The sequence below is a fragment of the Coccinella septempunctata genome, chromosome 2 (genome assembly GCF_907165205.1).
Source record: "Coccinella septempunctata chromosome 2, icCocSept1.1, whole genome shotgun sequence".
In the NCBI taxonomy this organism is placed as follows: domain Eukaryota; kingdom Metazoa; phylum Arthropoda; class Insecta; order Coleoptera; family Coccinellidae; genus Coccinella; species Coccinella septempunctata.
The window spans coordinates 32,656,468-32,673,426 of record NC_058190.1 but is presented as its reverse complement, the minus strand read 5'-3'; the positions used below and the strand labels follow the sequence as shown (position 1 = coordinate 32,673,426).

Sequence of the window (16,959 nt, the reverse complement as noted above, 5' to 3'; positions counted from 1 at the left end):
TCAAGCCACTCACAGAGTGGGGTGTGTTGTACATCGATGGAAATCATAAAGGAGCGTTCGTTTTTTACCATCGGAGAGATGGTGTTTATCATGATGATTATTCTTTTTCAAGTCAGGATTGAAAAAAAAGATCTATATTGACTGGGTCGTCAGATAATTCATACATGTACATATTACCTTTCGTTTTAGTTCGAAAAATTTTGTTTGAAATGGGTTACACCCCCACCCCTTCTTGAAGGAGAATGCTATTTCTCGGCCCAGGAAAAGAGTTACAGGTACCGTTCTTTCGAATTTGGGATAAAAAAAAATATTTTTTTTGCCCTACCACTTTTTTTGAAGGGAAAGGATCTCGGAGATCTGGACACCTAGGATTTCAGCGACTGTTGCAAAGAGGGGTAACACACGGTCGGGAGGGGGAAGGTAGATCTACGGTCTTACTAGTAAATAATCCGTCTGTTCCGATATTCCTGAACAGTACTGTCAGTATTTCAGAAACGATGCCTATTGGCCCAGTGGTTCGAGTTCTATTGTTATTCGATTGCCGGCCAGTACAACCAGCAATATCGGAACAGAAGGTCTATTGTGCATCCATGCAGAGTGTCCGGCAAACTTTTTACAAAAATGAAACTTTTGACAGATCTTGTTATCTGAACAATAATGCATCATGGACGGCTTGGGCGATTTTAATGAAATGTTGAAAGAGTGGATCCTAATTATATACATTGTTTTTTCGCATATCAGAACATTAGCAATATGGAATCTAGGTTTTTTGGAAACTCAAGAATCACTCAATGAATTCAACATTTATTTGGTTTGGTGTCACGTTAATATCAGTACATATTCATACAAATGTAAATTTCTCAACAATTATACATATTATGACCACGTAAATGGTTGCAACAAAGTACATAATATAATACATAATTTTAACAGCTATAGGTATATGATAAAGCTTACCTTAGGCACATATATATGTACATAATATGAAAAGATATTAAAATGTGGAAAATATGTGGCATTTTATTTTAAGACCACATTTTAATATAAAATGACATGGACGTTTCAAATTCCGAATTTTTATGCAACAATGAGAATTTGATGTATGAGAGTTGGCTGGAAAACATCTTGTACCATTCCTTATATCGATAGCACCAATGCAATTCTGTTTATAAAAACTATAAATGTTTCATTGTTCTCTTAAAGGGGACACCGACTTATTTCAACTCTCATACTCCTAACATTTAATTTGTTTCAATGAAATAAATATTTACAGCAAAGTTTGAGTTAATTCAGGCGACAATTCATTTCGAAGATGTTGATATAGATTTGGAGGTCAGGTATCAGCACCCATCAGCTAATATATTTAATGTTGAGCTTACACAGAGTTACTTAATACGAAGACCCAAGAAAAGAAAAATCTCATTGGCAGATATCGTTCACGTGATCGCTGTCTTATAGTATTAGTTCCCAAGAACTCTGTGTGAACTCACCATAATTAATTATTTCAGACCTCAAATAACGTAGCAAGTCTATTTAGATCGATTGAAATCACTGCTTTATATTAAATAATTAATACCCTTTGCTAATACAGATCTTTCCTTGTAACAGACAGAGATGAGCATTTGCTTCTCATTGCACTAGAAGAATACATCGCAGTACACGTCCAACCCCAAAGCTCGAACCGTTGGATAGCTTTCGAATGGATTTGGAAATCTCTATTGAGAAGAGCCTTCGGTGGTGGACGAGAGTTTATATCAAAGATAATCTTTAATCTTTGGTTTTATCCCAGACGTCTTCAGATGAGTATGTACTTTAGATGGCTGTGGTTATGTAGTATGGTATTGGTACCATTTTATCCAGTGTAATATGTAATGCTTGAATATGCAGTATTAAACAAGAACCACAAATATTCTTTATTACACGAATAATACCACTTCTGATTCTAGGATATTTTCAAAAATGAAATGTTTATTCTCAAAGGAAATTAATAGAAGATGAAAAAGCTTGGAGCCAATGAAGGTTTCTGAAAAATAATTTCTTGAAAATAGAAAAAGAAGAGGATAAGATAAATTTTAATTTCAACATTACCTCAAAAATACCAGCTATGGAACAATTGACTGTTGACATATATTTTTCTAGATAATCCTTTCAGTTTTCGATCTATCATGTTGGAAAAATAAGAAGAGTATACTTCAAAGTATTTATAGTTATAGTTATAGTGAGCAGGGGTTACAGTTCACTTCGACCTTAAGGTCTATTGTGCCCCCTAACAGAGCTGTTTTCAAAGTACTTAGATAGTTGCATAAGAAAATTGAAAGTGTTGTGAAATCATGAATTAAATGGTATCTCATACAAACAAATAATAAATTTCAATGCATTGGTACTGAAAAAATTTCTGACTGAGTCTCCTTTTCGTATTTGTGCCCCCAGATCATTGTGTCGCTTTTCTCTTTCAATTGAGTACATTAGGAAGGAAATGCTCACTGTTTGTTACATAATTCTTTTTTACCTCTTTATCTGTTGCACAATGGAAAATTTGCAAGGTACGGCATTTAATCGGATCACTCAACATTTCCTTCGAATTATTTCAAGGTATTTCACAAATACCAAAATGTTTTCATCAATAAAGACATACACTGAATTTTATCCATTCTGAAAACATGTTGAAAAAATAAACTTTTGTATATACATCTGGAAAATGGGCTTGATTGGACAAAATTCAGAAATTCAACAATTAACAACTACATCGAAAATTCATTGTATAAAAAAACTGGTTTCTGTGTCACTCCACTCATCGAGAACTGGTCCAAAGGAATCATTCAAAAACTGATCTATCTCCTTATACATGTGTATAGTGGTTAGCTTCGTAAATTCGTGAGTTTCATCTGGATATGCCTGAAAATAAGAATTTTCACGTAAAAGAAAATCTTCACTCAAGATCGATCCAAGTTGCTTTAAAAAATAGCATTTTGTTCTGTTTTCAATTACTCTCTGTAGTTACAGATCTCGTTCAGTTATGAGGATCTGTAAGGGCATTAAAATCACCACCTCTTATAATGTACAAATAATGGTATAAATACATAAAAATGGTAAAAACAAATAAGAATGCGGAGGCGGTGTTGGTTGGATATCGAAAGTTATGAATTGTGATCATTTTGTACTTACTAAATGTTGGAAAAGGACATCACGTTGGACTAAAGCCTTGGCAAACATGAAGGAATGTTGTGGAGTTACTGTTGAATCAGAAGTCCCATGAATGAGAAGAAATCGTCGATCTAGAAGGCTTCCGGCCTTTGATAGTAAATCGGCGTTTTCATATGCTTGAGGAAATTTAGATGGGAAGCCCAGATACTTTTCGGTGTAGTAGGAATCTGTAAGGAGAAAAATTATGGAAGTATTAATTTTTCATGGGAGTATAAATGCAGATGTACAGGATGATTCAGAACTCGAAACGAAAAATTGAGGAACGTATACAGGCTGCTATTCTTGATGAAAAAAGTAAAATATAATTTTTGGATATTGCCTTGTTTCCGAGATATACCTAAGTGTTAAAATTTCTGCATATCATCAATTTTAAACTATAAAAGCTGATAAAAAAACAGAAAAATTTGAATGAATTGGTCAAAAATGCCACCATTAGCATCGATACATGCTTGGCAACGCAGAATAAAGGAATTGTACACTAATTGTATGTTTTGCCTATTCTGAGTTGATTCGACTGCATGAATAATTCGTTCCATTAATTGTTCTTTATCATTAATTTCCACTGCGTAAACTTGTTGTTTCAAATGTCCCCATACAAAATAATGGTGATCTCTCTGGCTATAGCACCTTTGATAAGCGTCAGAAAACACCCGGCAAGATGGTTGTCGTCTATTAGGAAATCTCATGTTGTACCTACTCCCGACAAGCTTTTAATGAGTTGCCATCACAAATACCGTACACAAAAATAATATCGTTAGAAAACTGCATGTTTAACAGAAGGACTAAACCAGCAAAGCAATTTTTGAATTGGCAAACAATCAGGTCGATTCTGTTTGGAAATAGTAATATGGTTATAGAAAAGATATTGCTATCACAGCAAAGTTTGAAAAACTGGTATTCTAATCATTGATTTTGAGCAATATGATCTGTCAATTTCTAGAAGATCTTGTTATTTCAGTTTGCTATATTAGCAATATTTTTTAAGTACTTGCTATTTCATAACAAAGTTGGAAATGGCAGTGAATCTCTTGTTTTTATATTTCTTCCAAGCGTTAGAAATTTAAAAAATAGGCAAGTTATTATAAACACGCTTCGTGTTAGTAACTTTTTGGAAACCTTCACTTGAACTTTTCATTTATAGCGAAAGTATGAGACTACGATTTCGATGTATTAGGGACATCAGTAATTCATTTGAATTGCCTGATGAAAAGTTTCTTGAATAAGGAGAGAAGATTTGAATAGATTGGTAGAGGAACCGACCAGTAAAAATACAGTTCCTTTTTACCTACAAGTGGGTGAAAATCCATAGAGAATTTCTAGGAGATTGATTATCAAATCAATTCCATCTGATTTTTTGTTGTTTTCTTATTTTCAGACATGATGCACAGTTCAACCAAAAACTCGCAATCCAAATACCGAATAAAACATTAAACCAAAGAGTATCAATTGATGATACTCTTTGATTAAACACAAGTAACACAACTTATTCTTCTTTTCCATAGAACAATTATAGAATTACATGTTCTTTTCTATGAAATGAGAATCTTTTACCCTTCAAAACAGTGTTGTCAGCTCAAACATTCGATTATTTTTCAACAATATTGCTATGGTCAAAACTCATAACCAATCTTGCGTAAAACGGTGAAACAGAATATTCGTTCGCTCAGTCATATTGCTATATTTTATAATTATAACAATGTTGTAGATTTAGCAATGTTATAACAAGATGCGAACAGAATCGACCTGATTAAGTGTTCTGTCACCAGGTGACATTCATCTCATTTATTTCTAGGCTTACTTATGAAATTTAATTGGTTGCATACAGAAATATTAATGTCCAAAATTCGGAAACGAAGCCTCATCGGCCGAAAATTTTTATGTCCCTCAATTTTTCGCCTCGAGTTTCGAATCACCCTGTATATTGTGGGTTAATTTCTTGCATACCAGCTGTTTGGGTATCATGGCAATTTGTTCTATAATTTCTTGTGACACATGACCAAGGAGGTGTCAAGTCTTTGATTTTTTCGAGCAAGACGAAACCATGCCGATGGTAACGAATGTTTTTCGCATTTTTGATTGTTGATCATATGACATATTATTAAATAATATATGGGGTAATAAGTCTATGGCCACCTCGTGTATAATGAGGTATAAGTATAATGAAATTTATCGTTGTACAGAAAATTTCATTTCTTGTGTATTCAGTGGAACTGAATTTTGCTACAAAACATGAAAAAATACAACATTTAAGAAGTATGAGGAGAATTACAGACATACAAAGCCTCGGCTCGGCATATTATTGATCAGATTGTTGAAGTAGCTTTGATAGTTTTTTCTCTTAAGCTAGCTAGCTAGTTTTGGAGAGTCTGTGGGTGAGGCTGATGCAAATCTTGCTCAACTGCTCAATCCGGATGAAGTCGAGAGACAGAGGGGTGGTCTGAAGTTTATATAACATGAATGCGCACATTCACGTTCTCATGAAGTACCGACAGTTCTGTACACTTAAAATAAATGCCATCCCAGATAGCAACTACTCTACATTCTACCGATGTACGTACGAAAGGAAGTGCCAATACTATCTACTATCTAAAAACTTTCTCGTATCTGCAAAGAAGACGAGCATCCATTCCTCATTTCATCATCGATAAATTTTATTTATTATTTCAATTGAAACCACACCTCCAAAAGACTTTGTTTCATCAAAGAGTAAGAGGTGTTAGGTACTCTTTGGTTGCATTATTTAGATACGTAGTTGTTCTGGATAGGCGCTGCCAGCAACAGGAACCGATCTTGTGCACGTGTCTGTTGTAGCATCTTGAATCTCATACAAATTTAGGCCTCCAAATCATGCTTTATCCAACCTGATGAATTATGATTGAAAACGATTTGTTTCATTGCGAACGAAAAAAATTGCTATTTTCAGAAAGGGTTAAGGAATCAATTTAAAAAAAGGTGATGAACATGATACTATTGATATCTCAGAAATGTATCGCAATGTAAACTCTAGCTTTTAGTTTACATGGATCAAAAACAAAGTTTATCAACGAGACCCTAAGGATTCACTCTCATTCTGGAAACTTTCGTTTGAAACATCCTGGAGTGGTAGGGGATGAAAACGACAGCTGATGTTCATTCGTTGTGCAACTCGAAATTCGATTGGTTGCACAAATTACTCTTTTGACTGTTGCGAATTCTGGCCGCAATATTTCTGGCGCGTAGTGTCTCCCCACTTCAAGGTTTAAATTCCATGAGTCGGATTTTACCTTGTAAATTGACAAAGGGAATTGTCTTGTAAATACTCTTTGATCCATTTTGTGTAGCTGAGTTGCATTCTGCTGACAACTGTTATCGGTCGTTTCTTTCATTAAAGTACTTACTGTAATTCATCCAATTCGTAATAGGCGACAGACTGACGGAGCAATTGATAACTTGATGAAAATCTTGAATCATCATCATAGCAGAAGCATATCCTCCATATCCTTTACCGATGGTACAAATTTTACCACGGTCTATGAATTTGAAAGTATCTCGGAGGTAGGTCAGAACATTCAGCTGGTCTTGAATTTCGATGGTTCCAAGTCTTCTTTGAATTTCGCTCCTCATTTTTATTCCTTGATATCCCGATCCGCGAGCATCTATTTGAGCCACTACATAGCTTCTGGTGCTCGCCAGGTACCAGGCCCAGTCTATGTCCCATTTTGAAGACACCGTTTGTGAGAAGGGTGCAGCATCTCTGAAAGTATTTCAACATGAGAAACTGTTTTCTGGTAGGTTGAGAGTTGAGATTTTTATACTAGAACAACATAAGAAAAGGCTATTAATTCAGTTATTGAGTGAATTTTTTTATTTTCACTGCAGAATCTCCACACAGAGTCCTTTATCGAGTGGAACCTTGGAACATAGATGCAAGTAATGGAAAATAAACATTTGTTGTTGTGCGAAGACTGGAGTGAGCTATCTGCCTAGTGTCGCCAATCACAATTGAGATAGTTTACTCTGATATCATTGTCACATGAATTTTAGATACGAAAAGGTCGGGACGTATGACGTATGTGCTAGACAGAGAAGTTTATGGAATGTGTGTACCAAAACAACTACATTCGTAGCACTGTGATGGCCATTCTATGTATTTATGTTCCAAGACTGAAACCATTTCATGAATCATAGGAGAAACAATTAAATGTGTGAGATATCTTTTTTATCTGTGCACTGAGCACGGATTTGCTTGTGATAATGCTTTGTACTTACACCAGAAGCACCATAGGGAACGCTACATCCTCATATTCCCTCAAAACAGGCGGTAGATACATCTTCACCTGAGCCTTGTAACCAAATTCGATCTCAACCTGAATCTTCTTGATCTGAGGCTGTGCAAACTTGTTCACATTCTTTCTCAGCCTAGATCCGGTATCCAGCACTGCCATTCTCACATTTTGAGCAGTTTCTACAAGGAACACTACAGGAATATCTGGTCCCAAACATTCTTGGATGTAGTATTTGAAAGATTTACTGAATATCACATTGTTGTAGTCGCATTTATAGTCCGAGAGTAGACTATTGTTCAGCATTGTTTCGTTAATGTATTCTGCGAAATAGGCGTTCGTTACGTTGGGGTCGATTTTAGGCTGACAGGTGAGGCAAGTCCAAGATTGACTTGAGTTCATATCGCCTAATTTGAAGAGATGCCGAACGCCAGGTTGATTTTCGTTGGTGGCTATAGCATATCTGCAACAAGATCAGAACGAGTTATTGAAATTTTTCGATGTCTCCTTTCGGTTATTCAAGGATGTAACGAAGTTTGATTTTTTTTTAACAGAAATCCACCTTTCATGAAGTTTCGGCGAATTTTTCCGTTTTCAGTTCCAATCAGTATAATTTTAATTCCGATTCAGGATTCAGACATCGTTGGTTACCGTTGACGTTATAACGTTCCGGACTGTTTTTATCTCTTTCTTAGTTCTGAAAAACGATGCAGGACCGTGAAAAATAATCCCGAAATTGGAGATAACCGCGTTTTTGTTCGTCAGTACCGATAAGCCAGAGTGAAGTCATTTTCATCGACGCAAATTTTACCGATTTTTGGCACATGAGAAACATAACGTTTCCACAACCCGCAGATGGATGAAATTTTCAGAATATGTATCACATTTCCATCTACGGTTACTTTTATTGAGAGATAAACGACTCGAAAGCTGACCTTCGAAAAATCCTGAAAAATATGGGTTCAGTTAAAAATTCGTCAAGACCGAACAGTTGCGCCAAGATGGATGAAATTCTCAGATTTACTAAAAGACTTGCTCTCTCAGAATATGTATCACATTTGCATCTACAGTCACTTTTTTTTTAGAGATAAACGACTCGAATGCTGACATTCGAAAAATCCTGAAAAAGATGGGTTCAGTTAAAAATTCGTCAAGACCGAACGGTTGCGCCAAGATGGATGAAATTTTCAGATTTATCACTAGAATAGTTGCCCTTTCAGAATATGTATCACATTTCTATCTACGGTTACTTTTATTGAGAGATAAACGCCATTTTAACTGAATCTTATCAGCACAATCGACATAAATCGGCAAATTTACGTCTGATCTCGGTTTATGTCCTCGGTGAAATTGGTCCTAAGTGAAAAATACTCATAAAAAGAACCTATAATTCATCAAAAGCGGTACTTACAAAATATGTTTTTCCTCGTCCCAACCTAAAATTTTCGTTATTTCGAAAGCACCATGTGTCAGTGGCACGACGTTGCTATTAAATACTTGACAAGCGTGCATGTAGTGTCCATTAGCACCATCTTTTACAGGAAGTCTCACCAAAGCCTGTGTCCCGTTGTAGGAATAAACCGGATGAAAAATTGGCTCGGTCCAACCGATGTGTTCTTTTTCTACATGAAACTGCAAATAAATGGAACAAATGGGAACCACGGAAGAATTTTTCAGGAACATTTATCTCTTATACGCTAGTTTCCGCCTGTTTGCAATTATTTTACTTTCAATATACGTAGCGCAAGTTGAAATTTTAAATGTACAGGGTATCCCATTTTCGTAGGTCGTGAACAGATTGAATAGTGATCCCCTTTTTGTGCTGTAGGGTGATCTTAAGCATTTGACATTTTCAAACTCCACCTATACCTCGAATATATGTCCCATATAGGTAACGCATCACTCAATAAGCGAATTTTATTTTAGAAGTTCTACATAAAACATACTCTCATCACTCAAGAGTGATACAATCATTCCAACATTCTTGGGAAAGGGCAATATCCAAAATTCAAACAAAAAACAAGCATTAGATTTGAAGCTTCAATTGTGTCTTTTGAGCCTTAGGACATGCGTTTTTTCCTCCAATAGAGTCCAGAATTGCGAGTTGCATCATATTATATTCACACTTCTTGAAATTATAAGGAGGACAAAAAATCTTTCTTAAATTTTCTATTGCAAATGGATTTTGGAAGAAGAAGCGCTGAAAATGTTTCTTTCAAAAGGCTTATAGTGATCGATTTAATCAAAATCACTGCGTATAAGTGAACCAGTGCATTCACCATTTTGTTTGAATTCTTAGGAAAACTGGAGAACCGAAAAAGTTTGCTGTAAAATTTGATATCATGATATGATTTATTTCATTTATTATGTAACTATTCAATCGATAATTAATTCATGAACATTCCAAATATTATTCTTGCATTAAATTGATATACATATTATGATTCCCAGTTGCTACTTTTTCTCAATAAGTATAAGACATATCTAGGAATAAAAAAGTTTTACGTCCAGTTTCATAATAAAATTTAAAGTCACTTTAAGTTTGCAGCTTCTTTTACGTCCAGTTTCATAATCGAATTTATAGTCACTTTAAGCTTAAAACTTCCTTTAGTGTCATTTTTAGTAGGGTTAAAGGAAGCTTTAAAATTAAAGCGACTGTAGGTTTGATTATGAAACCGGCCGTAGGTGTCATTTTCAGTAGGGTTAAAGGAAGCTTTAAAATTAAACCGACTTTAGGTTTGATTATGAAACCGGCCTTTAGTGCATGTTTTGATTGTGGAAACCTAATGACAATCAAATCGTTGATCGGGCAACCTTGGGTCTATGAAAATATTTTGTCACATTGTCGGGATATTGTAACAACCGAAAATTTATTCTCTGAAAGATTTCATTGAATTCTGGATACAAATTCTGATACTCACATCTGTACAATTATAACTATTTTGAGCATCACAGCTGACCATCACGGATACATTCTGATTCCTGTTCAACCACACCAAATTCACGCCATTTTCAGCGTAGAAACTTGCATGAGTGATGTAGCTGCCAAGATCAACACTTGCTGTTGGCTTTAGTTCTACAGGGAATAAATACTTTGGAGTGGTAAGGTTTACTATCCAAGCTTTCACTTCTGGATTTGGAGTATCAGGCTGAAATCGAAATATTCATTATGAATGAAGTGTTATTATGTTTATGAACAGATATTATATATACAGGGTGTCCCAGGATTAATGGGAATGAATTTGGATATAGACTCATTCATTCATTGCTGTATCCCGTTACCGGGAATTAATCTACAAAAAGACATAAAAAAAGACTTATAATTTCTTGGGACTAATTGCGACTGTGTGCCATCCTGTGACTGAAGAGACCCAACCGTGACCTACAGATCCTTCCACACCCTGGGCATGGATAGTCACCAACCAGATCTGGCCGCCGCTGAATTCTTCTCGAGTCTCCATTATAACTGTGCACCATAGACCTCCTCTGTGACCTGTCTAACGCTAGTTGTTCCCAGTTATGATTGGCATTAATTGATTTTAGGGATTGATGTAGTGTAGGTATCCTTAAACCGCTTATACTGGTCTCCTGGTTTCCGGGCTCCCTCTGCCAATTCGCTATACAGAGCTATTTTGGGGAGTCTTGTATCTTGCATCCTCAGAATGTGGCCGCTCCATCTGAGTCGGGCCCTCGTTACTTGAGTCTCAATTGTTGTACAAACTCGCGCGTTGCAAAACTTCTGCATTCGAAACTTTGTGGAACCATCTGATGTGCATTATCTGTCTTAGATGATGTTGTTGCGTTTGTTCAAGGTGTTTAATATGTCTCCTGTAGGGCGTCCAGCTTTTGCTTCCGTAAAGAAGCGTTGGGAGAACGACTGCTATGTAAACAGCTGTCTTGGTCGTGATTTTGAAACACTCTGACCTTTAGCTTCCAGAATGTCCGTGATGCCGAATTCGTATATATGTTTATAGGTGTACAGCATTATCTGTAGATCCTCTGGGCTGCTAGCGATAAGTGCGCAGAGTCGTCTGCATATTGAAGGTGATAACCTTTGAACGGGATTTGCTCTGAGGCGCTTTAGGTTAAATATGCCTCCATCAAATCTGAATCTTATTCCAACTCCTTTTACAGGCATACTCATGTCAGCAATTATCGGGACACCTATGGCGAAAATATTGAACAGTAAAGGCGCTAACACGCAGCCTTGTTTTATTCCATATATAATGATATAGACTCAGAACCTCAAAATAAGACGAAAAATTTATATGGAGTTATGTTCGGTAACGCAATGTTGAAAATTTACATTGCTTTAGAGATGACTTGATTATGGATATATTCAATTATTGTAAAGCGGGACAGAGATAAACAAATGGAATTTTGCAATAGTATTTTTAAAATACAGATGCACCCTAGAACTCCATTTCGTTTTCATCCCCCAGCTACAGAGAAATGAAATTGACAACGTTCAAAAGGAATATAAATCGATAATCAATAATCAATAAATCTTTGAAGCAACGTAAAGCATAGAAAACTTTTCATCACATTTTAAGATTCTGAAACTACATCCAAATTTATTTCCATTACTCCGGAGACACCCTGTATATCCAATGGTTTATAAAGAAAAAAACTGATGGACTAATGCAGCTGAACCATTCGAATATAGGAGTATTGGATTGCTGTATATATGGCCAATACTTGATGAAAATCAATAACTAAACTGAAGAAACTGAGATATCCATTGAATTTCAATCTGGAGGACTCTGCATCTTCTGAAATTCTTTAGGGCTTTCACTCCCAGTCTCTGACATAAAATCAATTAAAAAATTGAAGTGATCGATTTGCTCCTGTAATATAATATTTCCGATTGGTCATGTACAGGGTGGGCAAATTTCGATGTTTTAGCACTACAGTTTTTAAACCAGAGGAGATACACAAAATCTGATACCCCATTCTCGTTCTCTTTTTCTGAGAAACTAAATATAGTAGTAGTCATTTTTGGCCACTTTCTTTTGTTTTCGAGTTATAAGCGAAAATTGGAAAAATGGCGATTTCGAAATAAATTTATATCTCCGCTAATACTGATAATAGAGCTCTGAAATTGAAACATTATACAGGCACTTTTTTACGTAAAATCCAGTGGCGTGCTCGGCTTTTTAGCAGGATTTTTAATTACCAAGCTATGACCCAAAGTTATGTTTTTTTAAATGGGAACACTAGTTTTCTGTGCAATTTTTTGAAAGCTTAATTTTTACTGATTTCAAAAATATATAACATCATATGGTTTGTATCAATTTAAATAATAGAAAATGGTCAAAAACCTTTTTTCTCAATATTTCTATGGTTTCAACTTCTGATAAGCATAGAAAAATGTAGCATCGTATGATTACCAGTGTCTCTTCCTATAAGTCCTTTCATTATTATGAAAATTCATGTAATATATCTTGATTCAAATTTTGTGAAAATTGGTAAAAAGCATAGAAAGAATGACATTGCCGGAAGGAGACTGCTTTCGTTATAGGAAACTCTATTTTTCTGTGCTCGTCAAAAGTTGAAACCATAGAAATATTGGGAAAAAGTGTTTTTGACAATTTTCTGTTATGTATGTTGATACAAACCATATGATGTTATATATTTTTGAAATCAGTAAAAATTGAGCTTTCAAAAAATTGCACAGAAACCTAGTGATCCCATTTAAAAAAACAAAACTTTGGGTCATAGCTGCGTAATTAAAAATTCTGCTAAAAAGGCGAGCACGCCACTGGATTCTACGTAAAAAAGTGTCTGTATAATGTTTCAATTTCAGAGCTCTATTATCAGTATTAGCGGAGATATAAATTTATTTCGATATCGCCATTTTTCCAATTTTTGCTTATAACTCGAAAACAAAAGAAAGTGGCCAAAAATCATTACTACTATTGTAAGTTTCTCAGAAAAAGAGAACGAGAATGGGGTATCAGATTTTGTCTATCTCCTCTTGTTTAAAAACTGTAGTGCTAAAACATCAAAATTTGCCCACCCTGTACAAGAAACCATTTTTCTTGCAGACGAAATATTCTTGAAAATTATAACTCTAAAAAATTTTTCGTTAATTCCTCCAGTTCTTGAGGTCTGGGGAAAGTCTGGGCCGGACCTGGACAGCAAAACAAGTTTGAGAGGTAGGGTCCTGACACTCCTGACCCTCTCCAGAAGGCTTTGGAAGCTATCCTTATGAACTTCCGTCTAGAGTTCGAGTTTCTGAAGTATACTGTGGATATGTTGAACGCAAATATAAACGGTATAGCCAATTCTATTTTGTTGAAAGTTTAGCGGAATGTAGAGCATGTCCACGAAGGTGCATAAGAGTTAAAGGTGGGGCCTTCTTCATCGAAATATATTTTCGAACATTAAAAAAAACAGCTCAACTTTTGTTTTGGGGGGAAGGGAAGGGCCAATTTCCATCATTCATGTTTGTTCCGAAAAGAAAAACACCTGCATGAAGTATCAACCCCCAAAATTTTTTCAATAGGTAGGGTATGTCGATTGTTGAGAGTTATATAATATCTTCTGTACACAACCCAGTTAAAATTTTCAAAATCGGTCTATTATTCACGAAATAATGAAATAATGTAGACTATACCATTTTCGCCCACGTAAGTATGTCTCAAACAGAATTATAATGCAGAAACGAAAGACTGGAACACATTTGAGAAAGAATCTTCAAAAAACAATATGTGTCATGAATTTCATGCGTTTCACACATTTTTCCATCATGAACGTTAAAAAAATCGAATATTTTATAAGTGAAAACATTCAAAAACTCAAATTGTTTTGCTATTAAATGAACAAATTTAGAAATTTCAACTGCGGTGTTTAGAGAACAGGAAAATCCACCTCCAACATCTCTCTCTCCCTATTCAAAAAATGTTGGGGGTTGTTTACCACCCTCAGGTGTTTCTTAGGTTCTTGAGTTTGGGTGGTTCAAATTTCTGTTCAACATCACCTTTTGAGTAATGAACCGATTTTGAAAATTTTTTATGGAATTTCGATTTCGAAAATGTACCGTATCTTCTTCATCTACAAAAATATCTGAAAACGGTGAAAACATTCTACAGGCACTTTTTCATTGGAAATACGATACCATATTCAACTTTTTTATCTGTTGTACTAAGGGTGGAAAAAAAAACAACTTCGTTATTTTAAATACGAATGCATTCTTTTTTTGGCCTCATATCCAAAAAAAATTAGCTTTTCAAAAATATATATATGTCCATATATTACTTTCTTACCCGAGGCAAAATCACCATTTCAGTAAAATTTGCATTTTTGATAGAATTCTATGAAACCATTGACCACAAAATGGTCAACTACCAGTAAATCTCCATTTCTATGTTACTAATTGTTCATATTAGTATAAATAGATGAAGTGGGGATCAATAGTGATGGGCTATTCAATAGACATAATGAATAATATTGGTCAAACCAAAATGGAAGTATTTGTAGACGAATAAACAGGCAACGACGGTTTGGATTCAATGTATGGCTTGAAATTGGGAACGGAAGATTTCTGGGACCTAAAATATATGGAGAAAATTTGGCTTATTCGAATATTTCAGAAAATTTTGTTGAGGAGTATATTAACAATATTCCTCTCAGTGAATCGAGGTTGCTTTCATCAGCAGGATGGCGCACCTGCCCATAATTCGCAACGAAGTAAAATCAAATTGAATAGTTTTTTCTTGAATCAGTGGATGGGAACGCCATAAAGTATGGGTGTGTTCTGTGGGGAACGCATAGTCCTATTGCCTGGCTTGCAAGATCACCAGACCCCAATCCATTCAACCCTTTAGATTTCTTCGTGTATGGATATGCTAAAAATAAAATTTCCTCAGTTATGCTATTGAATTCAGTGAATTCTGTTAGAAAAAGTAGTAGAATTTGTTTACAGAATAATGGAACTCAATTTGAGAACTTTTCATAAGTTATATAGGTACTAAAATTGATTTTATAAATTCTGTTCGATATTTATTCCAATTGAGTGTACCGTTAATTACATGATTTCATTGGAGTTGTAGGTGTTTCAGCTAACAAATGAAATTATATGATCGGAAAGTTCGTATCATAGAGATGGAGATTTATTGGGATGACAATTTTGAGGTCAATGGTTTCATAGAATTCTATCAAAAATGCAAATTTTACTAAAATGGTGATTTTGCCTTGAGCAAGAAAGTAATATATGATTATATCGACATATATATATATTTTTGAAAGGCTAATTTATTTTTGGATGATATAAGGCCAAAAAAAGAATGCATTCGTATTTAAAATAACGAAGTTGTTTTTTTCCACCCTTAGTACAAGAGATAAAAAAAAGTTGAATATGGTATCGTATTTCTAATGAAAAAGTGCCTGTAGAAAGTTTTTACCGTTTTCAGATATTTTTGTAAATGAAGAAGATACGGCACATTTTCGAAATTGACAAATTATCAAAATCTGGTCATATTTTCAAGACAAATGCAGATATCGTGAAACGGTTTTCTGTTATGAACTTTTCACGAAAATCGAGCCCAGGACTCCTCTCAAAGTTTTTACCTATCTAGTCAAGAAGTACCAGAAACAGCCAAAATCAAGCAATTTGGGATACCCAGTAGGTGAAAATTAATTTAAGTTACCACTTGAGTTTAGGATAGTTTAGCTTTGTAAGGTGATAATGAATACGATAAGGAAAACTTAGATAGGAGCTATAGGTGGAAATGGGCATAACAATTTCATCGTTCACTCATAGTAAAAAATCATATAAAGAATTTTGAAGTTATCCAAATGCCAAAATATACATAATGATTTCTACAAAGGATAAATACCTAGTTCCAACCCGGTGTAGGCTTGAATCATAAATTCATATCAATCCTATTAAAGACTATAGAATAAGGTTAGGTAGGTGATTTATATTTTTCAAGTATTATCATTGAATATTAATGATAATGAGGTTTAATAGTCCATAATACTGGTATTATGGTAGGGACCCCAATAACGTCTTCTTTCAACATCTCGCGGAAGAGTGGTGAGCACCGATAAAGGATCTCGCTGATGTTCATGAATATATACATATACCCTTGTTATTCATTCTGGTAATCGATAGGACTAGATTCGAATTCCCCGTGGAACATGAGAATAATTTCGCATAAATTTATAAAGCTTATCGCAACTCGCGAAGAATATTGTGAGCTACAGGTGGAAGCGCTTCTAATGAGATTTTGATTACATTGTTGAGCTGTTATTTATTATTCCTGTTATAACTCATGGCGAAGGAAATGAGATTAAAACTGTCACAGCCCCGTTGATAAATGAACATTTAGCACCTGAGAAGTTTGTTGCTAGTGGCTTTATAGATGTACATCGTACATATGGGGTTCACTCTTACTAAGATAATATTTCTTAATGTGGGTTAGAAATTTCGACAGATTACTACCAAGAAGCAACTTGATGATATTAGCTGTGAGTTGATAGTGGGATG

The 16,959-nt window shown here is 35.0% G+C and overlaps 1 protein-coding gene across 5 annotated transcripts in view; it reads right to left on the bottom strand.

The window, feature by feature from the left end:
• Nucleotides 1-2,251: 2,251 nt before the first annotated feature.
• The window catches only part of LOC123306498 (inactive dipeptidyl peptidase 10), a 341,233-nt gene continuing 326,525 nt past the window's right edge, over nt 2,252-16,959 (bottom strand). For 4 of the 5 annotated variants that reach the window (XM_044888538.1, XM_044888539.1, XM_044888540.1 and 1 more), the window contains 6 exons: nt 10,388-10,615; nt 8,878-9,098; nt 7,453-7,929; nt 6,582-6,937; nt 3,166-3,371; nt 2,253-2,895 (listed from right to left, as the gene is read on the bottom strand). In XM_044888538.1, coding sequence (XP_044744473.1) covers nt 2,755-2,895; nt 3,166-3,371; nt 6,582-6,937; nt 7,453-7,929; nt 8,878-9,098; nt 10,388-10,615 — 1,629 coding nt within the window. In that variant the 3' untranslated portion in view covers nt 2,253-2,754. Of the gene's footprint in view, nt 2,896-3,165; nt 3,372-6,581; nt 6,938-7,452; nt 7,930-8,877; nt 9,099-10,387; nt 10,616-16,959 lie in introns of all 5 variants that reach the window. The other variant, XM_044888537.1, reaches the window with a different exon arrangement.